General features: G+C 62.0%; 2 protein-coding genes across 6 annotated transcripts in view; one reads left to right on the forward strand and one right to left on the reverse strand.

Moving 5' to 3' along the window:
* The window catches only part of ADORA1 (adenosine A1 receptor), a 29,434-nt gene extending 14,922 nt beyond the window's left edge, over nucleotides 1–14,512 (forward strand). For 3 of the 5 annotated variants that reach the window (XM_072831519.1, XM_072831520.1, XM_072831521.1), the window contains one exon: nucleotides 12,675–14,512. In XM_072831519.1, coding sequence (XP_072687620.1) covers nucleotides 12,675–13,314 — 640 coding nt within the window. In that variant the 3' untranslated portion in view covers nucleotides 13,315–14,512. Of the gene's footprint in view, nucleotides 1–541; nucleotides 875–11,733; nucleotides 12,122–12,674 lie in introns of those variants that run through there. The other 2 variants (XM_072831523.1, XM_072831522.1) reach the window with 2 other exon arrangements.
* A 339-nt stretch (nucleotides 14,513–14,851) lies between these two features.
* On the reverse strand, nucleotides 14,852–24,008 carry MYBPH (myosin binding protein H). Its single transcript, XM_072831515.1, has 12 exons — nucleotides 23,814–24,008; nucleotides 22,687–23,709; nucleotides 22,458–22,592; nucleotides 21,595–21,762; nucleotides 19,118–19,206; nucleotides 18,558–18,753; nucleotides 18,241–18,380; nucleotides 17,555–17,714; nucleotides 16,174–16,310; nucleotides 15,851–16,043; nucleotides 15,528–15,572; nucleotides 14,852–15,121 (listed from the first exon to the last, which is right to left on the reverse strand). The coding sequence occupies exons 2-11, from the start codon at nucleotides 22,895–22,897 to the stop codon at nucleotides 15,556–15,558; spliced, it is 1,446 nt and encodes a 481-aa protein (XP_072687616.1). The 5' UTR covers nucleotides 22,898–23,709; nucleotides 23,814–24,008; the 3' UTR covers nucleotides 14,852–15,121; nucleotides 15,528–15,555.
* Nucleotides 24,009–25,908: the final 1,900 nt, after the last annotated feature.

Genomic DNA, 25,908 nt, shown 5'->3' on the forward strand with positions numbered 1-25,908 from the left:
CGAAGAGGGCGACCTTTGTGCCAGATGTTGTGCCGAGTGCCGCTGGCCCCAGCTCACACGCACTCTCTAGTCTGAGCAGCTCCGACACTACAGGACACGAGGACTGGAAGCCCGTGGTCCTGTGCTCAGGCGTCCTGGGAACATCAGTGTGGGAGACACGCAACACGGCCCTCGGAGGCCGCCAGCCCGCGTTGCCAGTCAAGTTCCGGCCAGCAGCTCTGTGACCTTGGGCAAATCACTCTTCTCCTGGGATGACTGAGGAGAGAGGGAACCAGAGGGTGTGCCAAACTCTGTGCCAGGTGGTGTCAAGGGACACCCTGGGGCCTGGGCTGCGCAGACCTCAGCTCCATTTTACAGACGCGGAAATCCAGACGCTGCAGGGCCGTGCAGGTTGCTGACACAGCACGTCAGAGTCCGTTGGAAGCCAGGCCCCCTACGGCCCCACATGCCTGTCAAGGGCCTGTTCGTGCTGTGCTGCCCGAGCTTCTGGCCCATGGTGCGACCCGTCCGAGGTGTAAGGAGTGGCGTGGGGGCCAGAGGAGGGACAGGTGTGGGTGCTTGGGCTTCTGCAAGGCTCAGATGTGAAGGCGGCCTTCTGAATGGCCCAGATGGTTGGCGTGGGTGTCAGGGAACCGCCTCCCTCACGCCCCGGGCTGCAGGGGCTGCAGTGCGTGTTCTGCCGGCTTCTTGCCTGGCTGCGTCCCCAAGGCCCATTACCGCCAGCTCCCTGCATTTTCATTTTCCAGCTCTGAGCTCGGCACTTTGAAGTTTTCGTGAATGGTAGATGGAGAAAAAAACAGGCTTTGATTTAATAAGCTTCCTCCTCCCCCACACGCATCATAATGTGCGGTTCCCCTCCAGGGTCGCGGCAGACGTGAGTGATTTACAGGGCTTTGCACAAGTGGGATGACTGAAAATGAGCGGATCGATCAGCCCTCAGAAGCTGCCTCGCCCGCCTGGCACTGGGGCGCTGCCAGCGGCTCAGGGGCCTTGGCCTCCTGGTGCACACGATGGTGCCGGCCAGCTCCCAGCAGAAGAGAGAACAGGCTGTTCAGTCCTCCACCGGGGCAGGGAGGAGGGGGAGGAAGGAGGGGAGGGGGAGGAAGAGGGGGAGGGGGCACCGGTCTCGCAGCAGGAGGAAGTGTGGCTGGACTCTTGCTAGAACTACCTCATTAAGTGGCTTAGGTGCAGCCGTGCAGGGATGCAGGCGCGGGGAGGGGGGGGGGAGACGAGGGCGCGGGGACTAAGTGGACCTGCGGTCCCGTGGATGCTGTCCTGCTGTCTGAGGCACCTGGTCTACGTGTGCCCGTCAGGAGGGAGGGTGCGGAGAGGTTGCGGGGAGGGTGGGGAGCTCAGGCTGGCCCCTGACCTGCCCCGACTTTATCCACATTTAAAGTGATTATTGATGTCATCCGCTTGCTGTCTACAGTGCTTGCGACGGCTCTCTGTTCCCTGGATTATTCCTTATTCCCTCCTCCTGCCCCTCTTTTTCTGCCTTCTCTGGTTTTCTTTTTTAATATTTTATTTATGACAGAGGGAGAGAGAACGCGCGTGTAAGTGGGGGGAGTGGGAGCGGCTCAGTCCTCGCCCAGCGGCGTCCGGGCGTCCCGTGTGGGGCTCTCCCCAGGGCCCTGAGATCATGCCCTGAGCTGAAGGCAGACGCCTCACCCTGGTTCTAACTGAGCATTTCACATGCATCCATTTTCCTTCCCCGAATATTACTGGGTGCCGGCTGTGCGCCAGGTGCTGTGGCAGCTGCTGGGGGCACAGCTGGTTCCTGTTCTCGGGGTTCCATGGTCCAGAGCAAAACGACGAGTTCCACTTAGTGTCCTGCATGGGGCGGAGGAGGGCATCGGCCTCCAGCGGTGACCCCGGAGGTCCATTCTGCCTCCCGCCCCATGAGACAGGAATCTGGGCCCTCCCTGCCTCCCTTCCCTGCCCAGCGAGGCTTCCACCGGGTCAGGCCCTCCCCCTGCCCCCCAACTCATTCCCAGGCTGTGGCAGAGGGAGGGGGCGACCAGGGCCGATGCCGGGGCCCAGCAGCCGGGGCCCAGCAGCCGCGCTCAGGGATCCGTGTGCTGCCGCCTGGGCTGACCAGGCAGGACTGGGGCCCAGCCTGGGACTCAGCCGCGTGTGGCTGGGTGAATGTGTGGGCGCAGTGACACACACCAGCAGCAGAGGGGACATGGGGAGCAGCCCCGGGGGCGCTGCAGTCCTTGCTGTGGGTCCCTGTGGACAGAGGCCAGGGCCGGGCAGCATGTAGCCCCTTCCAGGTCCCGAGAGCAGCACCACCTTGGGTGTAAGGCAGCCTGGGGGACCCAGGCAGCCTCAGACAGCAAAGCAGGAGCAGCCAGAGAGGAGGCCTGAGGGCAGGGTGGGGAGAGATTTCCATGGTGGGCGACCCTCCGTGTCCTGTCTGTCCTCCATATCCTGCCATCTGTCACATCTTCTAGGGAGAGGGTGTAACTTTAGGAAGCCCCAAAGGCCCAGGCAGCAGAAAAGGGGAAAGAACCCGAGCCCTGTGGGAAGGGCTGCCTCCCCGGGAGAGCAGGGAGAGCATCCCGTCCTCCCCATCCTCCTCGCCAGGGGAGCGCTGGAAGGGGCACCGCCTCCTGGGGCTCCCAGGCTGCTCCCCACTGGCGTGGGCTCTCCCCACGGGAAACACATCCGACAAGAAAGCTTGTCGGAAACAGGCTTTCTTTCGGGCATGAGGGCAGGGGAAGGGGCTTGGCTCAGCGTCCCCTGCCTCCAGCCCCCACACCGGCCACTTGCCCCAGGCGAGGCCCTGGACCCAGCCGGGAGGCGCCTTCCCGGGGGCCCCCGTATGGGCTGAGCTCGCTCCCACGCCCCTTGGCCGGGGAACACGTGCTAGTTGGCACCCAGGTCGAGGTAGGTGGGAGAGCTGGCTGCAAAATAGAAACTAGAGCCGTGTGACGGGTCTTCCAAAGTCAGACAAGTAACTGTTTTATCCGCGGGCCTGCAGCCTGTTCCGTTCCCCTTTGGGAGCCACCCCGCTCTCCGTCGAGGCGGGAAGGCCGGGAAGGCCGCGCGGGTGCGGTCGGTGCCGCCGAGCACCAGCTCCAGGGCCAGGGGAGCCTGCCGGGCGCGCCTCCAGCCGCTGTGCTGCGTGAGGACGGAGCCGGGCCCCGGGGGTCGTGTCTCGCTCAGGGCCACCAGCTCTTAACTGTAGAGCCCGGCTGGAGCTCCGGTGACCCCATGGCATGCCTCTGCTCCTCGACACCCTGGTCTTCCCTAGAGAGTGAACCCTTAGGGGAGGGACTCCTTCGGGGGAACTGTGGGCGCTTCACAGCCACAGCCCCTGGGCCCCTCCCCCACAAACTGGTCCTCGGGGGTGCTGCCTCCTTCCCATTAGCGCCAGGCTCAGTTCTCCCTATGGAATGGCCAGATACATTCCAGAAGAGGGGAACGCGACCCGCAGGGCTGGGGAGTCGTCCGGTGTAGCCCCACATCACCTCCATGAGAACACGACGCCCCCAAGGGGAAGGGCCTCACCCAGACCAGCTCACTCCCAGCGGAGCCCAGACGGGAACCCGGGTCTCCCGACCCACGCCGCTTTGGAGGCCGTACTCCGAGGGACGGCCCTCCGTCTCTGGGGTCCTGATGTTGCTGCCATGCAGGCAGGCACCCTTCGACGGGCAGCATGGGCCTCTCTGTGCTCTTGGGCCTAGGGAGGCGCAGATGTTCCCAGGACCCTCCCGCCCTGGCCCTGCCGATGTGCCAGCGAGACCGCAGGCTCCTTGGCCGCCTCTTGTACGTGTACGTGGCCACTGTCTGCAGAGGCCACAGGGGCCTGTGGGAACAACCCGATCAGCTCCCTTCCCCAGAGGCAGCTCTTTCCACTTCAGTGGAAAAGGAATTTGGCCCCTTTACGACCATGGTCATCATGGTGAGGCCTCGCTGCGCCAGCCACTCACAGGTCATTAAATCCCTACGCAGACAGGATGGGTTTTTCCGTCCCACCCACTGGATGAGTCAGGAAGTCGCCCAAGCAGGTGGGGCCCTTTGGCCTCGGAGCTTTTGCTGCCTTGGCCTTACCTGAGAGCAGAAGGGGATCAAGTCTCAGGGCAGGAAGTAGCAGGGACATTGAGGTCTGGGCCCAGTCTCCCCAGTTTAGGGATCCGGCCAGACACCCTCGTCCTCCAGGAACACCTCCTCCCTGGGAGTCGGAGGGTTGCTTCAGATTGAGGGGGAGGGGCTGCATCTCGGAACCACCCAGGGCATCGTTTCAGGGCAGCCCCTGGGTGGCCGTGTGGGGACATGCTGGGGGAAGGATGGGGGACGGTAAGCAGATCGTTGGAAAACGTGCCTCCCCGATGTCTGAGAACCCTGCCCGCTGCAGCCCCTTGTGCGCCCTGAGCAAATCCAGGTCCCTCTTTGTGAGGATAGGACACACCAGAGAGAAGAGAGCTTGGCCGCAAGGCATGCAGGCCCGTGGCAGACTGGCCCTGCCAGGTCCCCCTGCAGCCTGTGCGTCTGGGCTTCGTGCATCTCGTCACGCCCGGTGCTCCCTTGGGGCAAGCGCTGTGCCCACCTGTCGGACAGAAGGTTCCCTTGGGACAGGAGCTCTGCCTTTTTCTGCTCACTGCCGGACGGGGGAGGAGGCTCTGGATGGGCAGCAGGGAGGGGAGGCGAGATTGTGGGACAGTCACAGGCAGGCACTCCCTGGTCTCCCCACCAGGCCGTGGAGTTATTTGTCTCCAGCAAGTGACCAGGAGCAGTTTCCCGGGCCCATTTACACTGATAACCTAATCAGTTTATCGGCTCTTTTCTTTCAAGGAGCTCAGAGCATCTGCGCCTCCTCCCTGCAGCCTTGGGGGACCCCAGTGTCAGGGAGAGTGACCCTGGCCCTGGAGGTGGTGGCTGATGCCACAGGGTCATAGGCGAGATGAGCTAGACGCAAGGCAGGATGATTAGGATGCAGACATCCCGGCCCCTCCCCATGCCCCTGAGCCAGACTCCCCTGGGCAACGTTACTGTTAAATGTTTGGCCCCGGGAGCCCGCCCAGTGCCTCTGATTGTATCTGATTTCCTGTTCTCCTTTGGGAGGAAGAATTTCTCTGCAGGAAGTAGTTTAATAGCCTGAAAGCCTTACTTCCCTGGTCTCCGGATCCAAGTTTCCAGCTGCAAGGGGCCAAGATCCTTGATACAAAGGGAGGCAGGAAGGGGAGACAGAGGGTGGGGAATTCGTCCCCGACTCTGCAAACTGCAGGGCCCGAGACCAGGCCCTGGGGCCAGCGAGGCCTGAGGGCCCGGCCGGTCGCAGTGGTTCACAGGACACCTCATCTCCGTCTCCGACAGCCGCGTTCAGCCTTTTCCACACCACCCACGTGGCCTCTCTCTCCTTCTGGGTCAACACGGGTTTGTTAGGAATCTGGTCGGTTTTCTCAGGCCCCGGCCAGGGGTTCTCTGTGCTCACTGTTCTGCTCCCGGGCCGTTGGGGTCTGACCCGAACTCAGAAATCACTGAGGTGCTTACGGCAGGGGAACTGGTCATGCAGGCGATGAAGGATCTGAGGGGCCGATGTGATAGCGAGGGGTCCGGAGGGTAGCCCTGGGCCTGGGTGATGGGGGGAGGCAGTCCTGGAGCGCGGGGCTGGAGCCCAGGGCCCTGCCGGCTAGAGATGAAGCCAGCAAGGGGATGTGGCCGCTGCCTGAGGCACAGGGAGAGGGCTGGAAGTAGCCTGGCTTTCCTCTCTGTCCTCTGGCCCCACTGACCGGGCCTGCAGGACTCAGCTCGGCTGCTAGGAGCAGGGCGGTGGGCGGTGGGCGGGGGTGGGGGGGTGGAGGCTGAGGAGATCCGGCTTCAGGACCAGCACACTCCAGTCTTGTTCGTGCAGTGATGGAGCGGCTGCCTTCCTCAGCCTGGCAGTGCCCTGTCCACCCAAGAGAGTTCTCTAGGGCCCTATGCCCTCCCCTCCTCTTTCCTCTGTCCAGTGCTTCTGTCCTGCCTGTGTCCCAGGGTCTGTTCATCACCTGCTGACGTGCTGAGCCTTTCCTGCTCGTAGGAAGCTTTCTGTTCATGTTCCCAGAGTCAGCCTAAGTCAGTCCCCCAGGCGTGTCCAGGAAGAGCCCCTCTCCGAGGCCGTGGGCAGGGAGAGGCCACTCTCCACGCACAGCCAGGGCCTCCGACTGGAGGTGATCGTGTCTGTGAAATGGGCCTGCTTATGAGGCGTGGGACCAACAGGGAGCCCACGTGCACTCATGGTTCCCCCCCAAGACTTAACCTGAGATGCAGACACAGCTTCTCTGGGCTGCAGGCCGAAGACTCCAGGGAAGCCAGTTCTGGCCGGGGAGCCTCTGTGGGGTCACAGTGTGCAGGGGCCGCGCCAGGGCCTGTGCTGCTGTGGACATGTTGGGGACAGGCTGGCGACCTGGTGCCACTTGCTCGTACGTCTCGTAAGCGGCCATCGTCAGAGTGGTCTCGTGTCGCAGGACCTAAGCAGGGTGCCAGCAGTTACCCAGGTCAGCAGTGCACTCCCCACAGCTCCCAGCGCGACGGGGAACGATTTCCCGCATTCAGGACACCGTAATTGCTTCCGCCACGGCAGTACCTTTCTCCTCTGACCTCTCTGACTGAGCAGCTACATTTCATCTTTATTTCTGGTTCCCCGAGATGTACTCACATGGTAGGTTCTCAGTCGATCGTAAATCACATTTTTATTTATCTCTGATTCAGTTTTATTTATTGCTGAATAAACTATAAGTGATTGAATAAGTGGGTGTACGGATTCACCTTCCTATTTTTACACGTATGTACTCATGTGCTCAGCAAATAGTGATGGACCACGGCTCCAGGGCCTGGGGCTGCCGTGGTGAACCTGCGAAGTACGGGCCTGTCCTAAATGGACCTTACATTCTGCTGGAGAGAAATAGAAGATAAATGCATATATATATGGAGAGAGAATGAGAGAGACAGGAAGTGAGACGCTCTATCAGGAAAATTAAGCATGGCAAGAGGTCCAGAGCGATAGGGGCTGTTTTCGCGGGGTGGTCGGGGAAGCTTCTCAGAGGAGGTGACATCGGATCTGAGATCTGAGTGAGGGGAGATGAGCAGGAAGTGCAAAGGCCCCCAGGTGGACACAAGTGAGGGTCCAGCATTGTGGTGTGGACCTCACGGGCAAGGGGAGTGGGGTTCAGAGTAAGGGGAGGGGCCCCTGGGTTGGGGAGGGGGACACGGGCTGGGGAGACTCAGGAAATGGCATCTCCTTCTGCGCGGTGGCCCGGATCGAAATCCAAGCATCATCCTGATTCTCTGGGTCACCTGGACAGCCGGAGTCAGCAGCAGGTCCTGTTGGCTTCATCCCCAAACGTGCCTCAAAGCCATCCGCGTCGTCCCACGTGCCCCCACTGCAGTGCCAGCGAGAGCGCGCCCCCTCGGGCCTTGCCTGAGGCTCCTTTGCCTTCCCTGCTGTAACACATTCTCCACAGGGTCATCTGAGTTGGCTTCTAAGAACAAAAATTGGAGACTCTTGCTCCTTTGCTCACAGTGGCTTCCCTGCAGTTAGGATGCGCCCCAGAACCTCGACTGTGGCTCTCCCAGCCCCGGGTGGCTGTCCCTGACGCTGGCTGTGACCGACTGCCCTACCTTGCCGGCCTCACCAGCTTCTCCGTCCTTGCCCTCTGGCCACAGCTCCCTCACTGGCTGTCCCCTCTGCCTGGAAGGCTCTCCCCCTCCCCACACCCGCCAGCCCCATCTTGGCCTGAGTGGCTCTTGGTGATCATTTAGGGCCCAGCTCAGCGTGTCCTCCCTGGGGAGGCCCCCCTGCCCACCAGCTACTCACTCTCTCGGGGTGTCCCATTGATCCCACTCTCTGAAATGATCTGTTTATTTGTTCATACATCTATTTCCTGTTCCCCTGCCTCTAGAAAGTTCCTTTCATGAGAGCCTGCCCTCTTCATATTTCTGAGCCTGACCTTTACCACTTGGTACCCGGCACCTAAAGGTGTTCGGTGAATATCTGCTTAATGAATCAAAGGGAAGTACCTTGTTTGCTAAGTTGCCCCAACACCCACCACTAATCAGCTAGGCAGCTCAGGAACAGACCGGTCTGGGGCACGAAGAGGTCAGACTGGGGGGTGGATGGAGGCTCCCAGGCTGGTCTAGTGGCGTCCTCAGAACTGCTGGATCCAGGAGCTTGCCTGGAGCTCACCATGGCTCCCTTCCAGCCTGAGGCTCCACCCTCCAAACCCCCTACACCCATCCTACAGCAGGGCCAGAGCTAGGTCCAGCTTGGGCTTTGGACTTGGAAAGATCTGAAGCTTAGAAATTCTTTCTCTGCCTGTTTCTGGCGAAGGGACTGGGGAGGTCTCATAATCTGAGTCTCAGTTACTGTAATTAGAAAATGAAAATAATGATCATAATAATACCCAACCCATGGGGCTCTCTATAGTCAGTGCTGGGCCCGGGGAAAGTATTAATAAATGTTAGCTCTTATTAGCATTGTTGTTATCATGATTAGTGATCAATTAGCTTTTATTTTTCTTTTTTGTTTGAAGATTTATTTATTTATATGAGAGAAAGAGAGAGCACATGAATAAGGGGAGGGGACGCAGGGAGAGAATCCCAAGCAGACTTCCTGCTGAGTGCAGAGCCTGATGCAGGGATTGATCTCACGACCCTGAGATCATGACCTGAGCTAAAACCAAGAGTCAGGCACTCAACCGACTGAGCCTCCCAGATGCCCCTGTTAGCTGTTTTTTTTTCAATGTCCCCTCTACCTTTGCCTTCAGAACCTCCCTCTTCTGTGTGGCAGCCCTGCCAGGGTGCAAGGGTGTGGCAACGGTGTCCTCTGCCTGTTGGGTGTCCTGTTGGGTGTGGGATTTGTAGACCTCCCAACCCCACCGTATCCACCTCTGAACCACTCTTACTCTGGCAGCATCTGTGATGGGAGATACCTTCCCACTCAGCCAGGCCAGTGCTCAGTGACCCGAACGCCCTTCCACTCCTTTCTCCAAGCTCTCGCTGTCGCCCCCACTGCTCCAGGGACAGTCTTCATGTTGTCACCATCATCAGCGTGGTGCTGGCTAATAAACTAACTCATACTCTGGAGTTAGTACTGTCTTGGCTTTTAAAAATAACACAGAGGGACGCCCAGTGTCTCCGCAGTGGAGCATCTGCCTCTGGCTCAGGGCGTGACCCCGGGGTCCCAGGATCGAGTCCCACATCAGGCTCCCCGCAGGGAGCCTGCTTCTCCCTCTGCCTGTGTCTCTGCCTCTCTGTGTGTCTCATGAATAAATAAATAAAATATTTTAAAATGCACACACACACACAGAGGGGCCAATTCTTAACCCAAAGGAGCGTCTCACCAGTGGTGGGATTGTAAGCACTGTGAGGAAGATATGGGAGGTGATGGGGCTGGTTCCTTCGATGACATCCTTAAGGCCCTGCCCGCCCTGCTTGCCTGAGGACAAGGCCCCATTGGGGCTTCAGTGTCTCCGTTCTTTTGCTCGCCTGCCTTTGTCTCCCTGAGACTGCACGCTCCCGGGCACAGCCATCTCTAGTTCCCAACACAGTCCCGGGGTGGTGAGGCCCCAGACCCCAAGTCGGGAGGGGCAGCCCAAGCACTGGAGATGCGTTCAACATGCTCTCCCCTGTGTGCACCCAGGACCTGCAGCCTCTGCCTCGCTTTCCCACGTGTGGGGAGAGGTGAGCTTCTCCTCGGCCCTGGGCCCTCTCCACTGCCCTTCCTGTGGGAGCCTGCCCCACCTCAGCCAAGGTCCTGAGTCCAGCCCTTTCCCACCATGGAGAAAATAGCAAGAAAAACAGATGAGAACTGATACCCTCAGCTGCAGGTCTGCTGGGACCTGGCCCTGGAGGAGCCCCAGGAAAGCTTTAACCCTGGGGCTCCAAGGCCATCAGGAAGGGGGAGGGGGAGGGGAGGGGGCGCCTCTCTAATGAGAAGCTGCCTCTCCCCTCTCTCGCACCTGGGTCACCGTTGGGACCCACTTCTCTCAGTGGGTCATCACTGCTTCCCCCACCCCCAGGCCTCAGGCTGGCGGCAGCGCGAGGTCCCCTTGTCCACCCCCCTATCTCTGGGCGTACCCTCTGTGAACAGGGTCCAGATGTTCCCATTTTAAAGCTCTTAGGAAAGGGACGTTCCCAATCTGCCCATCATCCCATATCTAAGTGACCTCAGTGAGCCTGATGCCTGGGAGGAGAGCTGTCCGTGGAGTCAGGAGACCCGGGTAAGTTATTGGCCATTTCTGGGCCTGGGGTTCCTAATCTGTGAAACGGTAATCCCGTTGTATGCTGTGTCACAGGGTGGTTCCAGCAATGACCTGAGGCACGAGTACAAAGGGCTGTGTCAATGGCAAACGTGATACAAATCAAACGTGCAATGAGCCATGATGGGGGTGCAGGCAGGTGCCTGGCCTGCCATGGGGGGTGCAGGTAGGTGCCCGGCCTGCAATGGGGGGGTGCGGGCAGGTGCCTGGCTTGCATCCTTCCTCCTGCAGCTGCAGCCCTATTAGGTGCTGCTGAGGCTCACCCGGGAAGCCCACCTCCCGACCGCAGCCTCCTGACGGCGTCCCTCAGCCTTCTCTCTCCGCAGAATCATCTCTGCTCCTTTGCTCTTGCTCCATAGATGCGCCTAGAGCATCTTTCACCACAGAATGTGTGGGGAGCACTTTGAGATCAGTAACAAGTCCCGAGCCAGATATTTGCAGAGACGTTACCGTGTTTGCTGAGCATCTAGAGATACCGCAGGTGTTCCAAGTGTGAGTGTTACTAGGGGCTTGGAGGGGAGGAGCTCAGGCACAAGCACATGGGTGGGGTGTTTACAGACTCTTTCACTTAGGTTGTCTCATCTGGTCCTACTTTCTTTTTTTTTTTAAGATTTTATTTATTTATTCATGAGAGACAGAGAGAGAGAGAGGCAGAGACACAGGCAGAGGGAGAAGCAGGCTCCATGCAGGGAGCCCGATGTGGGACTCGATCCTAGGACCCCAGGATCACACCCTGAGCCGAAGGTGGCTCTAAACCGCTGAGCCACCAGGGCTGCCCTAGTCCTACTTTCTGAAGCGGGATTCACTGCCTCATTTTACAGAGCAAGAGTTGATTGATGTAGTAGTTGCACCTTCTAACCTCTGGCTCCCCGGGTGTGCACCAGGCTCTCCATCCCACTGGGGATCCAAGAGGCAGGAAGGGCTTCAGTTACAAGATAATAAAGATTGTGTGTAAGAAAAGTTAAAGAGGTACAAGGGAACTGGTGCTTTGGGGACACAAGGACCCTATGATCGCAGAATGGGTGAGGAGGCGCCACACTGAGGTGCTGGAGTCATCTAGGTTCCTCCTTGTCCCCACTGGAATGATGAGGACATTGGAAAAGAGGTTCCGAAGGTCCCTCCTAGTTCTTGCTCCCTAGATGGGGCGAGGGGGCTGCTTTCTCCCATCCCCCAAGCCGTTCCCCTGCCCATACCTGCAAAACCTTCCCAGGGGGAAAGGGTCCAGGTGAGAAGGGCCTTAAGTATCTCATCCCTGTGGAGAGGAAAGCCACAAATTCTGCAGGCACAGGAGTCGGAGCGAGGCCTCCTGGGTCTCGGGGGCTCTTCACACGCTCAGGAGGGCTCCCTGTCCATCTCAGGAGCTGCCCTGGAAAATAACGACTGGGCCCGCGGTGCCTCCTGGGCGCAGAGTGGGCGGCCCCGGGCCCCAACCCCCGGTCCAAGGCGGCCTCTGGGCGGAGGACGAGCTGCCTGCTGCTGTAAAGGGAAGTGGGGAGCCCCCAGGACGTTGGCGCCCTCCGCCCTGGGGGGGCACAGTCGCCGCCCGCGGGCAGCCTTGTCTGTCTTCTGTATCAGCCATGCGGTTCCATTTTCTGAGTGTCATGACCGGAGGAGGCCTGGGCAGGGGGATCCCCTGGACTGACCTGTTCATTCCCTCAAGGGACAATGACAGCCGTAGCCGTCTTGTGTGTTTATGTCCGTGTTGTCTCTCTCTTTGTCCAAAATGTGAGCGCAGAGGGCCGGGCCCTCCCTCCCTCAGCGCCCCGCACGGAGGGCGCCAGCGTTGGGTTTGGCTGAGTGGACTCACCCATGCACGCGTCCATGCAAGGGCCCTGCTTGTAGCAGATGCTGCGTGAACGTCGGTTCTCCTTCCCGAGGTAACCCTGTTAGCTTGGGGAGCTCCGGCCCCCCTGGAGATGAGCACTGGGCAGTGATTGGAAGGGGAAGGGGAGTAGGGGCGCTGGCAGGGCCTGGGTCAGAGCGCAGGGGGGAGGCGTGCAGGGCCATCTGGTCTCCGGGGAAGAGCGCGCAGTCCTCACTGGCTGGCTTTGCCAGTGTAGACGAGGAAGCACAGCCAAGTGCTGTCGCGGGCGCCATCGCCGAAGCTTCCCCTCGTCCCAGGAGCTGCTGCCGCAGCGTGACATGACCTTGCGTGTCGGGGTGAGCGCCGGGGGTTTACTGCGCTGGTCTGGGAGCTCCTCGGGGGCGGTCCTGGGCTACCTTCTGTGATGGTTCTGTCTTGAGTTTTAGTCCGTCCGATGTTCCCGCCGAGCAGGTTCCCGCCCGCCCGCCTGGCCCAGATCTCAGCTCCTGGCCTCGACCTCTGCCCGAGCCCTGCGTCCCGCTCTCAGCCCCAGTGGGACAGCCCCGCCTGGAGAGCCCGGGCCGGTGGAGCCTGGGGTGGGGACTCACGCTATGCCCTCCCCCCAGGTACAAGACGGTGGTGACTCCGCGGAGGGCGGCGGTGGCCATCGCCGGCTGCTGGATCCTGTCCTTCGTGGTGGGCCTGACCCCGCTGTTCGGCTGGAACAGGCTGGGGGAGGCGCAGCGGGCCTGGGCGGCCAACGGCAGCGGCGGCGAGCCCGTGATCAAATGCGAGTTCGAGAAGGTCATCAGCATGGAGTACATGGTCTACTTCAACTTCTTCGTGTGGGTGCTGCCCCCGCTGCTGCTCATGGTCCTCATCTACCTGGAGGTCTTCTATCTGATCCGGAGGCAGCTCGGCAAGAAGGTGTCGGCCTCCTCTGGCGACCCGCAGAAGTACTACGGGAAGGAGCTGAAGATCGCCAAGTCGCTGGCCCTCATCCTCTTCCTCTTCGCCCTCAGCTGGCTGCCCTTGCACATCCTCAACTGCATCACCCTCTTCTGCCCCTCCTGCCGGAAGCCCAGCATCCTCATGTACATCGCCATCTTCCTCACGCACGGCAACTCGGCCATGAACCCCATCGTCTACGCCTTCCGCATCCAGAAGTTCCGGGTCACCTTCCTTAAGATCTGGAATGACCACTTCCGCTGCCAGCCCACGCCCCCCGTCGACGAGGACCCCCCAGAGGAGGCGCCCCACGACTAGACGCCACCTTCTCCCGCCTGCCCACGTCGGGGGCGTCTCCGCCCCGGCCCACCCCCCCACTGACCCACTCCTGAGCCCTCCCGGCTGGGCTGCGGGGTGTGGGCGCCTGCACCTTGGGTCCTAGAGGAGGTTTGGGAGGACGGCCCACGGCGAAGGAACCGGGTGCCCTGAGGAGACGGAGAAAGTGGCTCGAGCCTCCCCAGCTGTGTGACCGGCCCACGGGCAGCCCGGTGCTTCAGGCCAGACGGACCTGGGGACACTGGGGCTGCGGGGGTCCCGTGGGCCCGGAAGGCAAGCTTGGGCTCCCGTGGAGGTCAGGGAGCCCGCTTGTCGCTGGTGCTGCTGCTGAAGCCCTGGAACAGAGCCCGAGGACGGGGGAGGTCCCCTCCGAGATGCAGGGGATGGAGAGAAGCTGGACATCAAGGTCTTGCTTCCTCTCCTGTTCTGTAGAAGGTGGGAGAGCCCCTGGGCAGGAATCAGGGGTCCTCAGCCCCTGCCTCCCGGGACCCTGAGCTCCTAGCCACGCTGGGTGCCGGGGGCCTGCCCCTCTTGCCCCAGGGCAACCGGGTTTGCACTTGGGATGGGCGGGAAGAGCGGGTCCAGAAATCATTCCCAACCTTTACTTGATCCTCCACCAGCCCCTGGCCCCTGTCGAAGGGCCTGCCACACACAGCCACCAGGTGGCAGCCCCGCGCCGGCTCAGCCGAGCCCCCCAGGAGCGGGAGCAGCGGGGCTGTGAGGGGCCACCTGGGCTACCGCCCCATTAGCCCTAGAGGATGCCTGCACTCTCCTAAGTGACACTGGCTGCTGCTTCTGGGCCGGGGACAGGGGGGCGCAGCCTCCGGCCTTGCGAGCGCTGCCCGTGGGCGCTCCCGGTGTGACTTGGCACAGGCTGCACCGCCTGAGGCTGAGGCAGGAAGGTCTTGCTGGCATTTAAATACCCTCAGGACCCCTGGCACTTAGCAGTTTCCAGGGCCTTTGGGGCTCTGCACGGTCTAGATGGGCTTTAGCGCATCCAGGGAAGGGTCCGCCCTCTGCCAAGCTCAGGGCCCGGGGCCCTTGTCCAGGGGGTGGGGGCGGGGTTCGGAGTGTGAACAGCAGCTCTAGGCCTGGATTCCAGACCCTTCCCTTTCTCAGAGGTAGGCTCTTCCCTGGCTCCCAGGGGGGCCACCTTCTAATAAAAGACTGTGGGTCTTGACGGAGCGCTCACCCTTGACTCCCCACCTGCACCGCCGTCGGCTGAGGGGAGCAATGCGGGGGTCGGGGCGGGGGGAAGCGGGGACGCGTCAGAACAAGGAGGGTTCCAGAGCAGTGCGTCTGTTCCTATAGTTATGCTCTCGGCCGAGCACACCCTGAACATGAAGGCACGATCCTAAAAAATCTCACATCTGGAGAGCCCCGTGGCATCCGGAGTCCCTCCCACCAGCACGTTCCTCCAGGTGTCATGTGTGGAGACCCCCTCAGCTGACGCATTCACCCCGCTCACGGTGACACGGCGCCTCCCATCGCCGGGGTGCTCACTGTCACGGAGGCCCCACACGGTAACACCACACACCTTTATTTGAGTGGCTCTCACCCAGAGCGCGACTCTGCAGGGCACCCCAGTCTTTGCACCTTCCGGGCCCCTCACGCCCAGGGAGCCTGGCCTTGGCCCTGCCAGGCCTACCCTGGCTTCTGGGCTCCAGCCTCTGGGGGGGAAGAGGCTAGGCAGGTATTGGGGGCAAAGCCATCAGCCGTCACCATGGAAACTGGGCTCTGGGGCATGATCCTGAGCCTGGCGGGCCCCGGCTCCCCAAGTCTGCAGCACCTGCCAGAGAACATGCTGCATGAGCCTGGTGCTGGGCAGCCCTGGGCCCCACCGCCCTGCTGAAGACATGAGCCGGGGCAGAGGGACGCAGCCCCCCGTCCTTCCCAGGCCCCCTGTCCTATGCACACAAGGCCACCGCGGCTCCGGGAGGCCTCCCAACTGGTCCAGAGCCTCCCAACCACCTTGGGGTGGGGGGGACTCAGGTCCTTGTTCCCACTTTGCTGACAAGGGGAGCCAAGGGAATGCCCTGGCCGGGGGCACTCAGAGCCAGGCCTGGACGCCTGTCCTATGCGCACCCAGCCCGGGACTGCGGGTTTGTCTCCATGGGCGACTACCACCTTCCCCTGTACCCCCCACCCCTGTTCTGGGCTCTGCACACCCCGAGGCAGAGGGTCCAACCATTTACCGTCCTCATCGCAGCCTCCTGTCGCTCCTCAGTGTGTGGCTGACGCTGGAAGAGATGCCACAGTCAGAGTGGGGGACCCAAGCCCAAGCTGGGGGTCATGGGAGGAGAGGGGCTCCAAGCAGCCCAAGTGGCAGACTCAGCTACCTCCTTCACCCACGTGGGGCCGTCCTCCCGCTTGGGAAATCCTTCTGCCAGCTGGCCCTCTCTGTCTTTGCTGTCCCATTGTCTTGCCTCGATTGCAGGCACCCAGGCTCGTCGTGCCCAGCAGGAGAGGAGGTGGCCTCTATTAAGGGACCACCCCTGGGGAAGGACTTTCTTCTTACCTTTACCTTTGACCTCCAGCCGGCAGTCCACAGACGCCTCCCCTAGCACATTGATGGCCTTGCAGGTGTAGACGCCCGAATCAAAGGGGCTGGGCTTACGGATCTCCAGAGTGCAGACGCCTTGCTCCGAGAGGGCACGGTATTTGGGGTCACCCTGGATGTCCATGTTGTTTTTCATCCAGATGATCTTGGGCTGGGGGGGCGCGGGCAGAGGAGGGCCGAGGAGGTGATGGGCTGGGTTGGGCTTGGAAGGAGCTGCCTGGGAGACTCCGCAAGCCCCCCACCCCCCCATCCCCCCCGGCACAGCGGGGCCTGGCCCTCACCTTGGGCGATGCTCGGACACTGCAGAAGAGCTGCGTGCTGTAGCCAGGGGTGGAGGTGTGGTCAGCCAGGGGCTGGGTAAACGACGGGGCTTCGGAGAAGTCTCGCTCCACAAACCCTTTAGTTTTGGCAACAATATCTGGGTTCAGGAGACAAAGGGGGCAAATAGACCTCTTAGAGCTGACTTCATCCATTTTCCGAAAATAATCACTCTAGCGTACAGTTGGGTCGTCTCACTTAACCTACATGGCATCCCTCTGCAAGGGCGTCTCTGTTATCGCTACCGGACAGATGGGAAATTAAGGCCCTTCATGGGTGAGCGAGTTGCCCAACATCACTTGGTGAGTTTGGGGCCAAATGATAGGAAATCACATGATGACCATGGCTCCGGGCAGAGAGCCGACGGCCTGGAAGAGGATCTTGGCATCACAGGGGCAGGAGACAAACCATTGCATTGCTGCTGTGGGATAAAGGAGCCGCGGGCAGGACCCTGGGCCCCCGGGGCCTTCGGGGAGCCCGGCATGGCCACCATGTGAGAACTTAGAGACAGACGGTCTCAGAGAGGCAGAGGAAAGCCGTGACCGTGCCTAGGTGGTCGGGGAGGGGACGGGAGGCAACGAGCAGGGAAACGGGCCAGATGAGATGCTCTTGGCCAAGGCTGGGAACTTGCAACCCAGAAAGACCACATTTCGTCTCTGTTGTCTTTGGAAACCTGGCTGACTTTCCTTTTTTAAACCAGAATTTCTTCCTAATTCTGTGCAGCACAGGCTGGTGTTAAAAAGAGTGTGCCTTCCGGAGCCCACACAGACTCCGTGCGGCAGGGGGGCCTGGAAATGGCAGGGTGGCGGGGAGCAAGGTCTTGGCATTTCGTATTTGACGCAAGCAGGTCACGGGGCCGTGTGGAGACAGTAAATACCCGTATCTCTCCTGTCCATCTGGGTGCCGTTCTATTGGGGTCAGGAGGCTTGTGTTGTAGCCGACTCACCGGGCTCCACCCACCCACGCACACACTAGGCCCCGGAGGAGCTCCCCGCAGCTCCCCAGGAGCACCCTGCACACGAGCCCCAGTGACCGCTGTGAGGCTGGCGGCCACCAGCAGCTTCAGAACAAGCGTACAGCCTCCCACGGGGTGCATCTCCTTTGCATGGGCTTGTTGTGATGTGTTTGTTAAGATCGATCGACCACATCCTATTTCTTTACAGTCCCTCGTGTGAATGCATGAGCGTGTGCGTAACTGTGCGGTGGGCGTGCAGGGGGCACAGCGAACGCTCTGGCGAGCAGCACCCATGAGAGGCTCACCGGGAGGGATGCTGATGCTCTGCAAAGGCCGAGCTGGGGGCTGGGGCAGGCCCGGCTTGGTGTTGGTCCCACACCCGGACCCACCTGCCTTCTGGATGCGGGCTAGCTCCTTGGTGGTCGCGGCCGTGGCACTGAGCCCGCACTGGTTCTCCGAGAAGACCCGAAAGGAGTAGGCGTTTCCCACGATGAGGTCAGAGATGGTGCAGGTGGTCGGGTGGTAGCGCTCCAGCACCGTGAACCATTGCTGCGGGGACCCCGGGCCCGTCACCCTCTCCTCTGACTCCTGTGCTCCCCATCTCGCTCACCCTGTGGCCCCTTCCAGGCCCTACCCCTAGGGGGCTGAGCCATCCAGCGTTGGGAGAGGGGGTTCCTGGATCACTCCGATGACCTCCCGGGGGTCCTCAGAGAATTCTAAATTCCTACTGCTCCAAGAGGACCTGCAGACTCAGAATCACCTGGGAACCTCTTGCAAGCCAGGATTCAGCTCCAGCCCCAGACCTACTTAATTAAGGGCACCAGACCAGGTGATTCATAGGTACACTACCCTCCCAGAAGCTGCTCTAGACCTTGAAGGGCCTCAGAGAGCCCCCACTGCAGCCCTCAGGAGGCCACGAGGCCCAGAGAGGGAAGGGGTCTTGCTAAAAAAAAACACCACTTGAGGAGTCAGGCTAGCAGTGGTTAGAGGAGAACTCGGCCCCTGGACTCTTGGAGGGCTGGGCCTTGGGGGCCACCTTGGTCGCTTCCCCACCCGTCGGCCCCAGCAGCCTCACCCCTGTCTTCCTGTCTGCCTTCTGCACCGTGTACCCCAGGAGCTCTGTGTTGCCTGTGTCCTGAGGCGGCATCCACTCAAGGGCAGCGTTGCAGCCCCAGACGTCCAGTAGCCGGATGCTGCTGGGGGGTCCAGGTTTCTCTGCAGGACCAGAGCGTGAGGGGGGATGAGGGGGATGCCAGGGCTTGCCGCAAAATCTCCACCCCCAAGATTGGGCTCCTGTCACACTCCCTGGCCCAGTCCCATCAGCGTCAGCTCTGGTAGGAGGTGGGGTCTCAAGGTCCCAGCCGGGCAGCCCTGCCTCCCCTGGCCCCGTACCAATCACCAGGATGTCGATGGCTGCCTTGGCCTCCAAGCCTTCCAGACGCATGGTGAGCTCGTAGCAGCCGGAGTCGGAGCGCTGGGCCGAGCGGATGAAGAGGATGGAGTCCTGGTCCCCGGTGCGCACATTCACCCGCTGGGCGTCCAGAGCGTGGCCGTCGTGGGTCCAAGATGCCTGAGGCTTGGGACTCCCCTGCGGGGAGGAGCTCTCAGGGAAGGTGCAGGAGGCACTGGCACCCCCAGCCCCTCTCAACTCCGGGGATCTCTGGAGTTGTGCTCGGGGGAGCTGGCCCGGCAGCCCTTCCCGGGAGGGGCAGCGGAGGCTGGAGTCCTGGGTGCCACTCAGCCTCATTTTCCAGGTGTCCAGCCAGCCTGGGACACAGGCTGAGGAGTCACAGCTGAGGCGGGTGTACAACAGAGGGACCGTGAAGCTATCTGGGTGGGTCATAGGCCTGACCTCATGGGGACCCTGACGTTTCCTGGGCTCCTCCGACACACGCCATGTGGTGGCTGTGATTTCCACCCAGGCTGTTGTCCTGGGCAGGAGCCGTACGTACCTGGAAGGGAATCTGCAGGTTGACGGTCTCTCCCACCTGGCGGATGTAGGTCTGACGAAGGTGGCGGGGGACTCGGATCTTGGGGGGCTCTGCGTCAGAGGGAGGGTCTAGGCTTAGCACACATGGGGTTGCTGGCTGGAAGCTACTGTGCAGGCTCAGGAAACCCCTGGGAAGGTCCCCCCGGGGGGGGGGGGCAGGGGGCTCCTGGCAGGTGCGGGGCTGCCTGCCTGTGGGAAGCGCAGCTCCAGGGGCCCGGATCCCCCAGGGCGGGCCGGGAGCTGAGAGCTGGGAGGTTCCGGGAGGGCAGGGCTCCTTGGTGTGAACCCGTAAGCATCCCGGGCACTCCCTCCGTGCCCTGACCCTGCCAGGCTGGCATTTGCCCCACAGCCCAGGCATTCCAGGGCTCAGCTGGGGCCTGGCGGGCTCCTTGGTGCCCCCAGTGGGGAGCGGGTGCTGCACCTGTCGCCAGCCTTCCCCCTCCTAACCCAGCTCCCTCCATTGCACAGCAACCCAGAACCTCCAGAGAGGCTCCTGTGGGACCCATGTGCCCGTCTCTGCGTGGGAGGCCGTAGGGGAGGGTTGGGATCTTCCCCTAGATGGGGCCGAGCACGTGCACCCTCTTCTTCCTCTGTCACCTCCCCCACTACCTTTCAGTCTCACGGTTGGAAATATCACTGAAGTATCACTTCCGTCCTTGTCCCCTGGATGGCAGGGAGCTCCCACTCTGACCACCACCTAATCAGGTGCAAGCACCAAAGCCATCGGGCCTTCCCGGGGAGGCTGCGCGGCCCCTGCCCTCCACCCCCCTTCCCGGGTCTGGGGGCAGGAGTGGTGGTAGCTGAGGCTCCTCGGCAGCAAACAGGTGGCAGCAGTTGGTCGGTGGCACACAGGCTGCAGGGGAGGAGGTGGCGAGAAGGAACACTGTGTCTCCGAGGATTAGCTGTGCAGGCGCTTGGCCCGGGAGCCTAAGGAGTGGAGGCTCCAGGGGCAGCTGCGGGGGCCGGGAATGCTTGGCAGCTGCAGGTGGCTAAGGAGGGACAGCTGAGCAGCCCAGGATTCTGGGCGAAGTCCCCACCCCGCCTGCGCGCGAGGAGGGCCTGGCTGGTCCCTGTTGCCCGTGGCATCCTCCCCCCTCTTCTCTCCAGGAAATCCCCTTCTCTCCTGCCGGAGGAACTTTAATGGAGTTGTGAGTGCTGAGTCCGGCCGGCTCCTTGAGCGCCGGGCCATGCGGTACAGGGCCCCAGCCTCCGTGCGCCCCCCCCGAGTCTGAGCTCCCTGGGGCAGGCCCAGGACCCTCCAGCACCTCCAGGCTAGAGTTGACGCGTCCCTGCTGTGGCTGCCGGCGGGGGGGGGGTGGGGGGTGGGGGGGGCGGTCCTGTCTCACCCAGACTCGAAGGGCAGGAGGGTCCCCGAGAGGACCCCATAACTCTTGGGGGCATGTCACTGGCCCTGTGTGCGAGGCCGGTCCTGGCGTTGCTGCTAACGGGGTGGGTGATCTCAAGGCGGTCCCTGGGCCCCCCGGACAGGTGCGGCTTGGATGCACCGGCGGCCACAGCCTGTGGCTCTGACCTCCCTTGCCCCAGGGCCCCCATCTCTTGGGCCTTGAGGTTGAGAAGTATTTCCTTGAATCGAACTTGACCCCTGCCGTGGCCCCGAAGCCCCCTTGTTTTGGAGGCCTCGTTCAAAACTGTGGGTGTGAAAAAAAAAAAACTGTGGGTGTGGAAGAACAAGAAGGAAGGCGGAGAGGGCTCGGGCCACCTGCTGGCTTGTGTCGCTCTTCACCTTGGGCCCTGGGCTGTCCCCAGAGACCTCGGATCAGACCAAATGACTCACTGCCATTAACAGACCGAAACCCGATCGGCTCTGGGAAGGGAGCGAGGGCAGGTGGGAGGCTAATGCCCTGCAAATAGAACTGCAGCAAAGGGACGGCAGCTGCCCCCCAGCGCCCCGCTGCCCTCTGGGGACGGAGCAGGCTCCGTGGGCCCGCAGGCTCTCATCTTTCTCCCACTAGGGACTTGGTGGGATAAGAGGCAAGCAAAGACTTCTCTCTGTTCCAAAACCTTTGGGAGGACCTAGAACTCAGGCCATGTGACACGAGCAGAAAATGGGCAGGAAAGAAGCTCCCATGGCCGCTGGAGGGATTCAGATGAGCTGGGAGGAAGAGCAGAGCGGCTCTTAGCACTGGGAGGCCAAGGAGGCTGACCTGGGGAGCTTGAGCTTTCATTTCTGGGGGTCAGGGAGCCCCTCTCCCAATGCTTGGGGCTGGGCCCCTCAGGCGGACGGTCTCTTTGACCTCCTGAGGCTTGCAGCTGAGGAACCTGGAACTTTCTGGAGGCAGGGTGGGGAGAGCGTGAGGCTTGTGCACGTGCCGGGGGGAACGGGGAGGTGCCTGTTCTCTTTCCTCCGCCCGTTGGCCCACCTATCGATGAGGTGCCTGGGACGGGCTGGGGGGCAGGAGAGGAAAGGATGGGCTTTACCGATGATCTGCTGGATGTGGACGGGCTGTTTGAGCACCGCTGGTGGGCCGGCCCCCGCAGAGCTCACTGCAGCCACACGCAGGAAGAACTTGTCTCCCAGCGCCAGGTTCCGCACGGTCTGCTGAGTCACCATCACGGGCCGGGCGTTCACAGGCACCCACTCCGAGGCTGGGGAAAGCGACGGCACGGAAGGCCCCGGCTTCGTGACCATGGGCGCCCTACTCACCGGGGTTTTCCTTCTCCCTGGTGACCTGGGGAAGCTGACCCTCCTCCCATCCTGGGCCTTATTTCTCTCTTGCTCTCCTTCTCTGACTTCTTGTCAGATGGCACCAAAGACACCTGGTGTTAAAACCCAGGGAAGGTGGCCGGGGGAGGTGTGGCTACGGCCTGGAGAGGGCAGGACACATGTGCCAAGTCTACCGCAGGGTGGGCAAGGGCAGAAGCCAGGCTGACCTTGGCCACCACGGGGGTGAACAGGACGTGGGCCGCGGCCCTGGTCCCCTGATTCTCCCCACTGTCTCCCCTCAACTCCTGGCTTCCCTGGCCTCTACCTCCTGCCTGCCCTCCCCAAGCAGGCTCCTCTGCGACCCAGCGTCTCCACTTCTCATGAGAGCAGCACCCACTGGCCCCAACCCTTCTCTCTCTGTTACTCACCCAGAGGCTCCCCGGAGCTGGAGGACGGGGTGGGGGATCTCCCAAGGTCATTTGGACACCCCCTGCCTCAGCGGCACATGGGGCGAGCAACAGGTGGCAGGTGAGTGGCTGGAGGGGCCCACGTGCACTTCCTTCCTCTGTATCTGCCCCCAGGCTGGCCCAGCCAAGCCCACCTCCCCGGTGTCCGCAGGGCTTAGCCCAGAGCTCACCTCCCTCTCGGCAGAGCTCCAGCACGTAGCCCTGGAGTCCCAGCCTCCCCAGGCTCTCCGGAGGCTCCCAGCTCACGGTCACCGAGCTGTCACTCACATCCTCCACGGCCAGCAGCAGCGGGGCACTGGGCACGTCTGAGGGAGAAGTACGGGGAGCTGAGGAGGTCCACCCACCCCACTCTCCCTGCTATGCCTGCCCCCCTCCTCCACCTGCCCCACCTCTTGTCACCTTCACTGGGAGGTGCAGCTTTAGTGGCTGCGGGGGCTGCAGGGGCTGTGGGGGCAGTTGCCTGAGAGGCAGGCTCTGGAGGGGTGGGACTCCTGGTCGACTCCGATGCTGCCCCGTCTCTGGAGGGCTCTGCGGGGGGTGCCTGGGCAGGCTCAGAGCCAGTGTCCTCCGGACCACAGGTGGGGGCCTCCGAGGTGGCTTCTTCCGTCATTGCCGGGCTGGCTGGGGGCGGGCAGGCTGCAGTGGGCAGGGGTCAGCAGGGAGGGTCTGGGCCTCCAGGGTGCCCGGGACACCTAGGTCCAGGCTTATATAGTCCGGGGCTGCCCCACCCCCAGCCAAATGATGATTCCCAGCTGTGGGGTCAGGTCAGGCAGGGGGACTGGGGGGCAGGGAGACGCCTAGGCCAGGAATAGCTCTGGGGGAGGAACCGCAGGGTCCCTGGAGGAGCGTGCGACCTCGTCCATCACAGCAGTCAGGGTGTTGGTGCCGGATGGGAGGCGGGCACAGATGGGTGAGATGGGACATTGCCGGGAGCCCGTGCCAGGGACCAGCGCAGTGGGAACAAGAGCTTCCATCTGGAGGAGGAACCCAGACCAGGCTTTGGGTCTGGGCCTCTGTGGGGCCACTTGTACCCAGGGCTTCTCGGCCTGGGTGCTGGGACCCAGAGAGCCTGAGACGGCCTTCCCTGGGGAGCACGCCCGGCCTTGCTCCTGGGATCCCACAGTCCCCTTGGCCTCACGGTCCCTGCGCACTGTCACGTGCGCTGTGCTGGGTTGAGGGTTCTGGAGAGGGAGGGGGCTGGATGCCCAGGGTGAGGCTGCTTGGAGGAAGCTCTTCCAGCGCCGCGGCCCCAGGCCCCCTGTTATGTCACTGCCTCTGCTGGAGAGGCTGGATCAGACTCGGGCTCCCCAGTCCCGGTGACAGTCCCCTAGCCCTCGCAAGTGAGGTGAAGTCACCGGGCCCGGCCGGAAGAGACCCCAGAGGAGGGCAGCACTCTGACTCTTCGAAGCCGGGCGTGGGCATCTGCGAGGAGGGTAATGGGGTCAGTACCACCGAGTGTCCCCTCACTGATTCATTCACCCAATAAGACATTCAGGCTGGCAATCATTTAAGGAGCCTGAACATACCCCCGTGTCAGGAGGAGGGGAGGCCACAGAGCTGCCGTTGCCGGCGCGAGGGGTGGTCAGAGGCATCCCTTTGGAAAAAGTGAGGTGGCACCTGGTAAAAACAGAAAATGGGCCCATCTGCGGCCCAACAGCGACAGCCCTGGAAACATCACCCGCAAGCCCCGGAGACATGCTCGTGGACACGCCCAGCAGCATCACCTGTGGTAGCCCAAGCCGGGGCAGCAGCTGTCCCCCCACTGCGGAGCGCGCGCCCCCATAACCAGAATATGGGACCCGACGAACCAACTGCAGCTTGCCTGGGCGGGGGTGGGGGGCGGTGACGTGACAGATGGAACAACTTCCAGGCGAATGAAGGGAGGAAGGCTCACAGAGCGGCGGGACCCCCCCATGTTCGGTGCAAACACAGGCACCCCCAGGCTCCCTTCCTCCAGGGGCTTCTAGATGATGAGACCCCAGAGGGAGGCAGAGGGGTCAGGAGTGGCTGCCTGCAGGCGGAGGGATGGGGGGTCTGAGCTGGAGGGGTTTCGGGGACACTGCTGAGGTCTCATTTCCCATCCCGGGGGTGTGGGGTTTCACCGGTTCTCACCAGTCATTCTCTAAATGACACAAATCCATCTCGCACATTCTTTAGCGTGTATGGTATCTCCCAACATTTAAAAATAAATACACATGTCGTTGACTTAGGGCCCCCAGCCACACGCGGGCTGTCCCCCTTGCCCTGGGGCTCCTGTCGCTGCCGGCCATCTGTGGCAGAGTGGCCGCAGAGGGCCTGGGGAGCCCCGGGGTCCGGCCCGGCCTGGGTGCCTTGCCCTCTGCCAAGTGACTCAGTGTCCTGCCAGGCAGGAGGCGGGCCCCGGAGACCCGATCCCCATCCCTGGCCTCTGACTCCACAGCTATAAGTGAATGTGACTAACTCTGCCGGACCCTGAGTCAGCCCGGGGAGCCTGGCCCAGGCTGGGGGAAGGGTGGCTCCAGGGAGGAGGACGGGGCTGGGCTACCCTGGAGGGTGGGCAGCCCTGGGGTTTCGAAGACCCTCGTGTGGTGCGGTGGGCAAGGGGCAGGGGTTGGCGAGCACCCGGCCACCTGGCCCGCGATGTGCTGCCAGGTGCCCTCCTGCGGCTTTGGCCACGTTCTCACTTTCTTTGCCTTTAGTGACCTTGGGATCAGTTGCATCTGCCCAGCTCCAGCCGGTTCAGGTTTCAGGGTGGCCAATAGGTACCTCCTTCCCTACACCTCAAACCAGTGTCACAAATGGATAGTCCACACAGGAGGGAATCCACACAGAAATTCCCTTTGACTTTGGAGTGTGCATCTGGGCTCTGGACACAAGGGCTGCTGGGGGCCCTGGGAGATGCACAGAAACCTGATGAGAGCACTTCTACCTCGTCAAGGCTGGAAGCCTGGCTGGTCTTTGGAGCCCACCCCATGTAGTCCCATCCCACTGCCTGCCGGCTCGTGTCCCCAGCCAGCCTGAGGGCCCAGTGGGTCCCAAGAGGAGAGACGAGGGAGGCAGAGGGCTGAGCTGCGGCCCTAGGACACCTGTTTCAGACCAGCAATGGAGGGGGTCCTTAAGTTCATGAGCCACCTACGGCCTCCGGGAGTCTCCGAGGAGGCCGAAGAGCCTGCAGAGGCTCCAGCCTGGGCTGGGGGGAGGGTGCAGGAGGGCTCCGGGGTCTTCTTCTGGCCCTGAGTGGCTAGGGTCGGGGCTCTCTCACCTGGCCTTGGGTTGGCTCCCTACCCCTCCCAGGCGCTCAGAGATGAGGGTTTGGAATGAAGCGACTTCCTTCCTAGCACCTGCTACCCTCTGGGAAACAGAAGAGGCTTCTTTGAACAAGGAACTGCGTCAAGAGGCCTGGACTACGTCAATACCTGGAAAGCCGTCAGTCCTCCTGGGTTAAATCCTCGGTGGATGGATCTGAGGGGGTTGGCCCCCTTTTGGGGCTCCCTGGGGCCCAGAAGAGGCCAGGGGAGCCTCTCCTGCTGCACCTCCTACAAGCTCCAAGCCCCCAAGCCTCAGAGAGGAATGCGGAAGAGGCGAGGGAGGGGAGCCCCGGGAGCCCCGTGGGGCCACAGAGACGGGCCAAGCAAGCGCCAA

Source organism: Canis lupus, chromosome 6, assembly GCF_048164855.1.
Source record: "Canis lupus baileyi chromosome 6, mCanLup2.hap1, whole genome shotgun sequence".
In the NCBI taxonomy this organism is placed as follows: domain Eukaryota; kingdom Metazoa; phylum Chordata; class Mammalia; order Carnivora; family Canidae; genus Canis; species Canis lupus.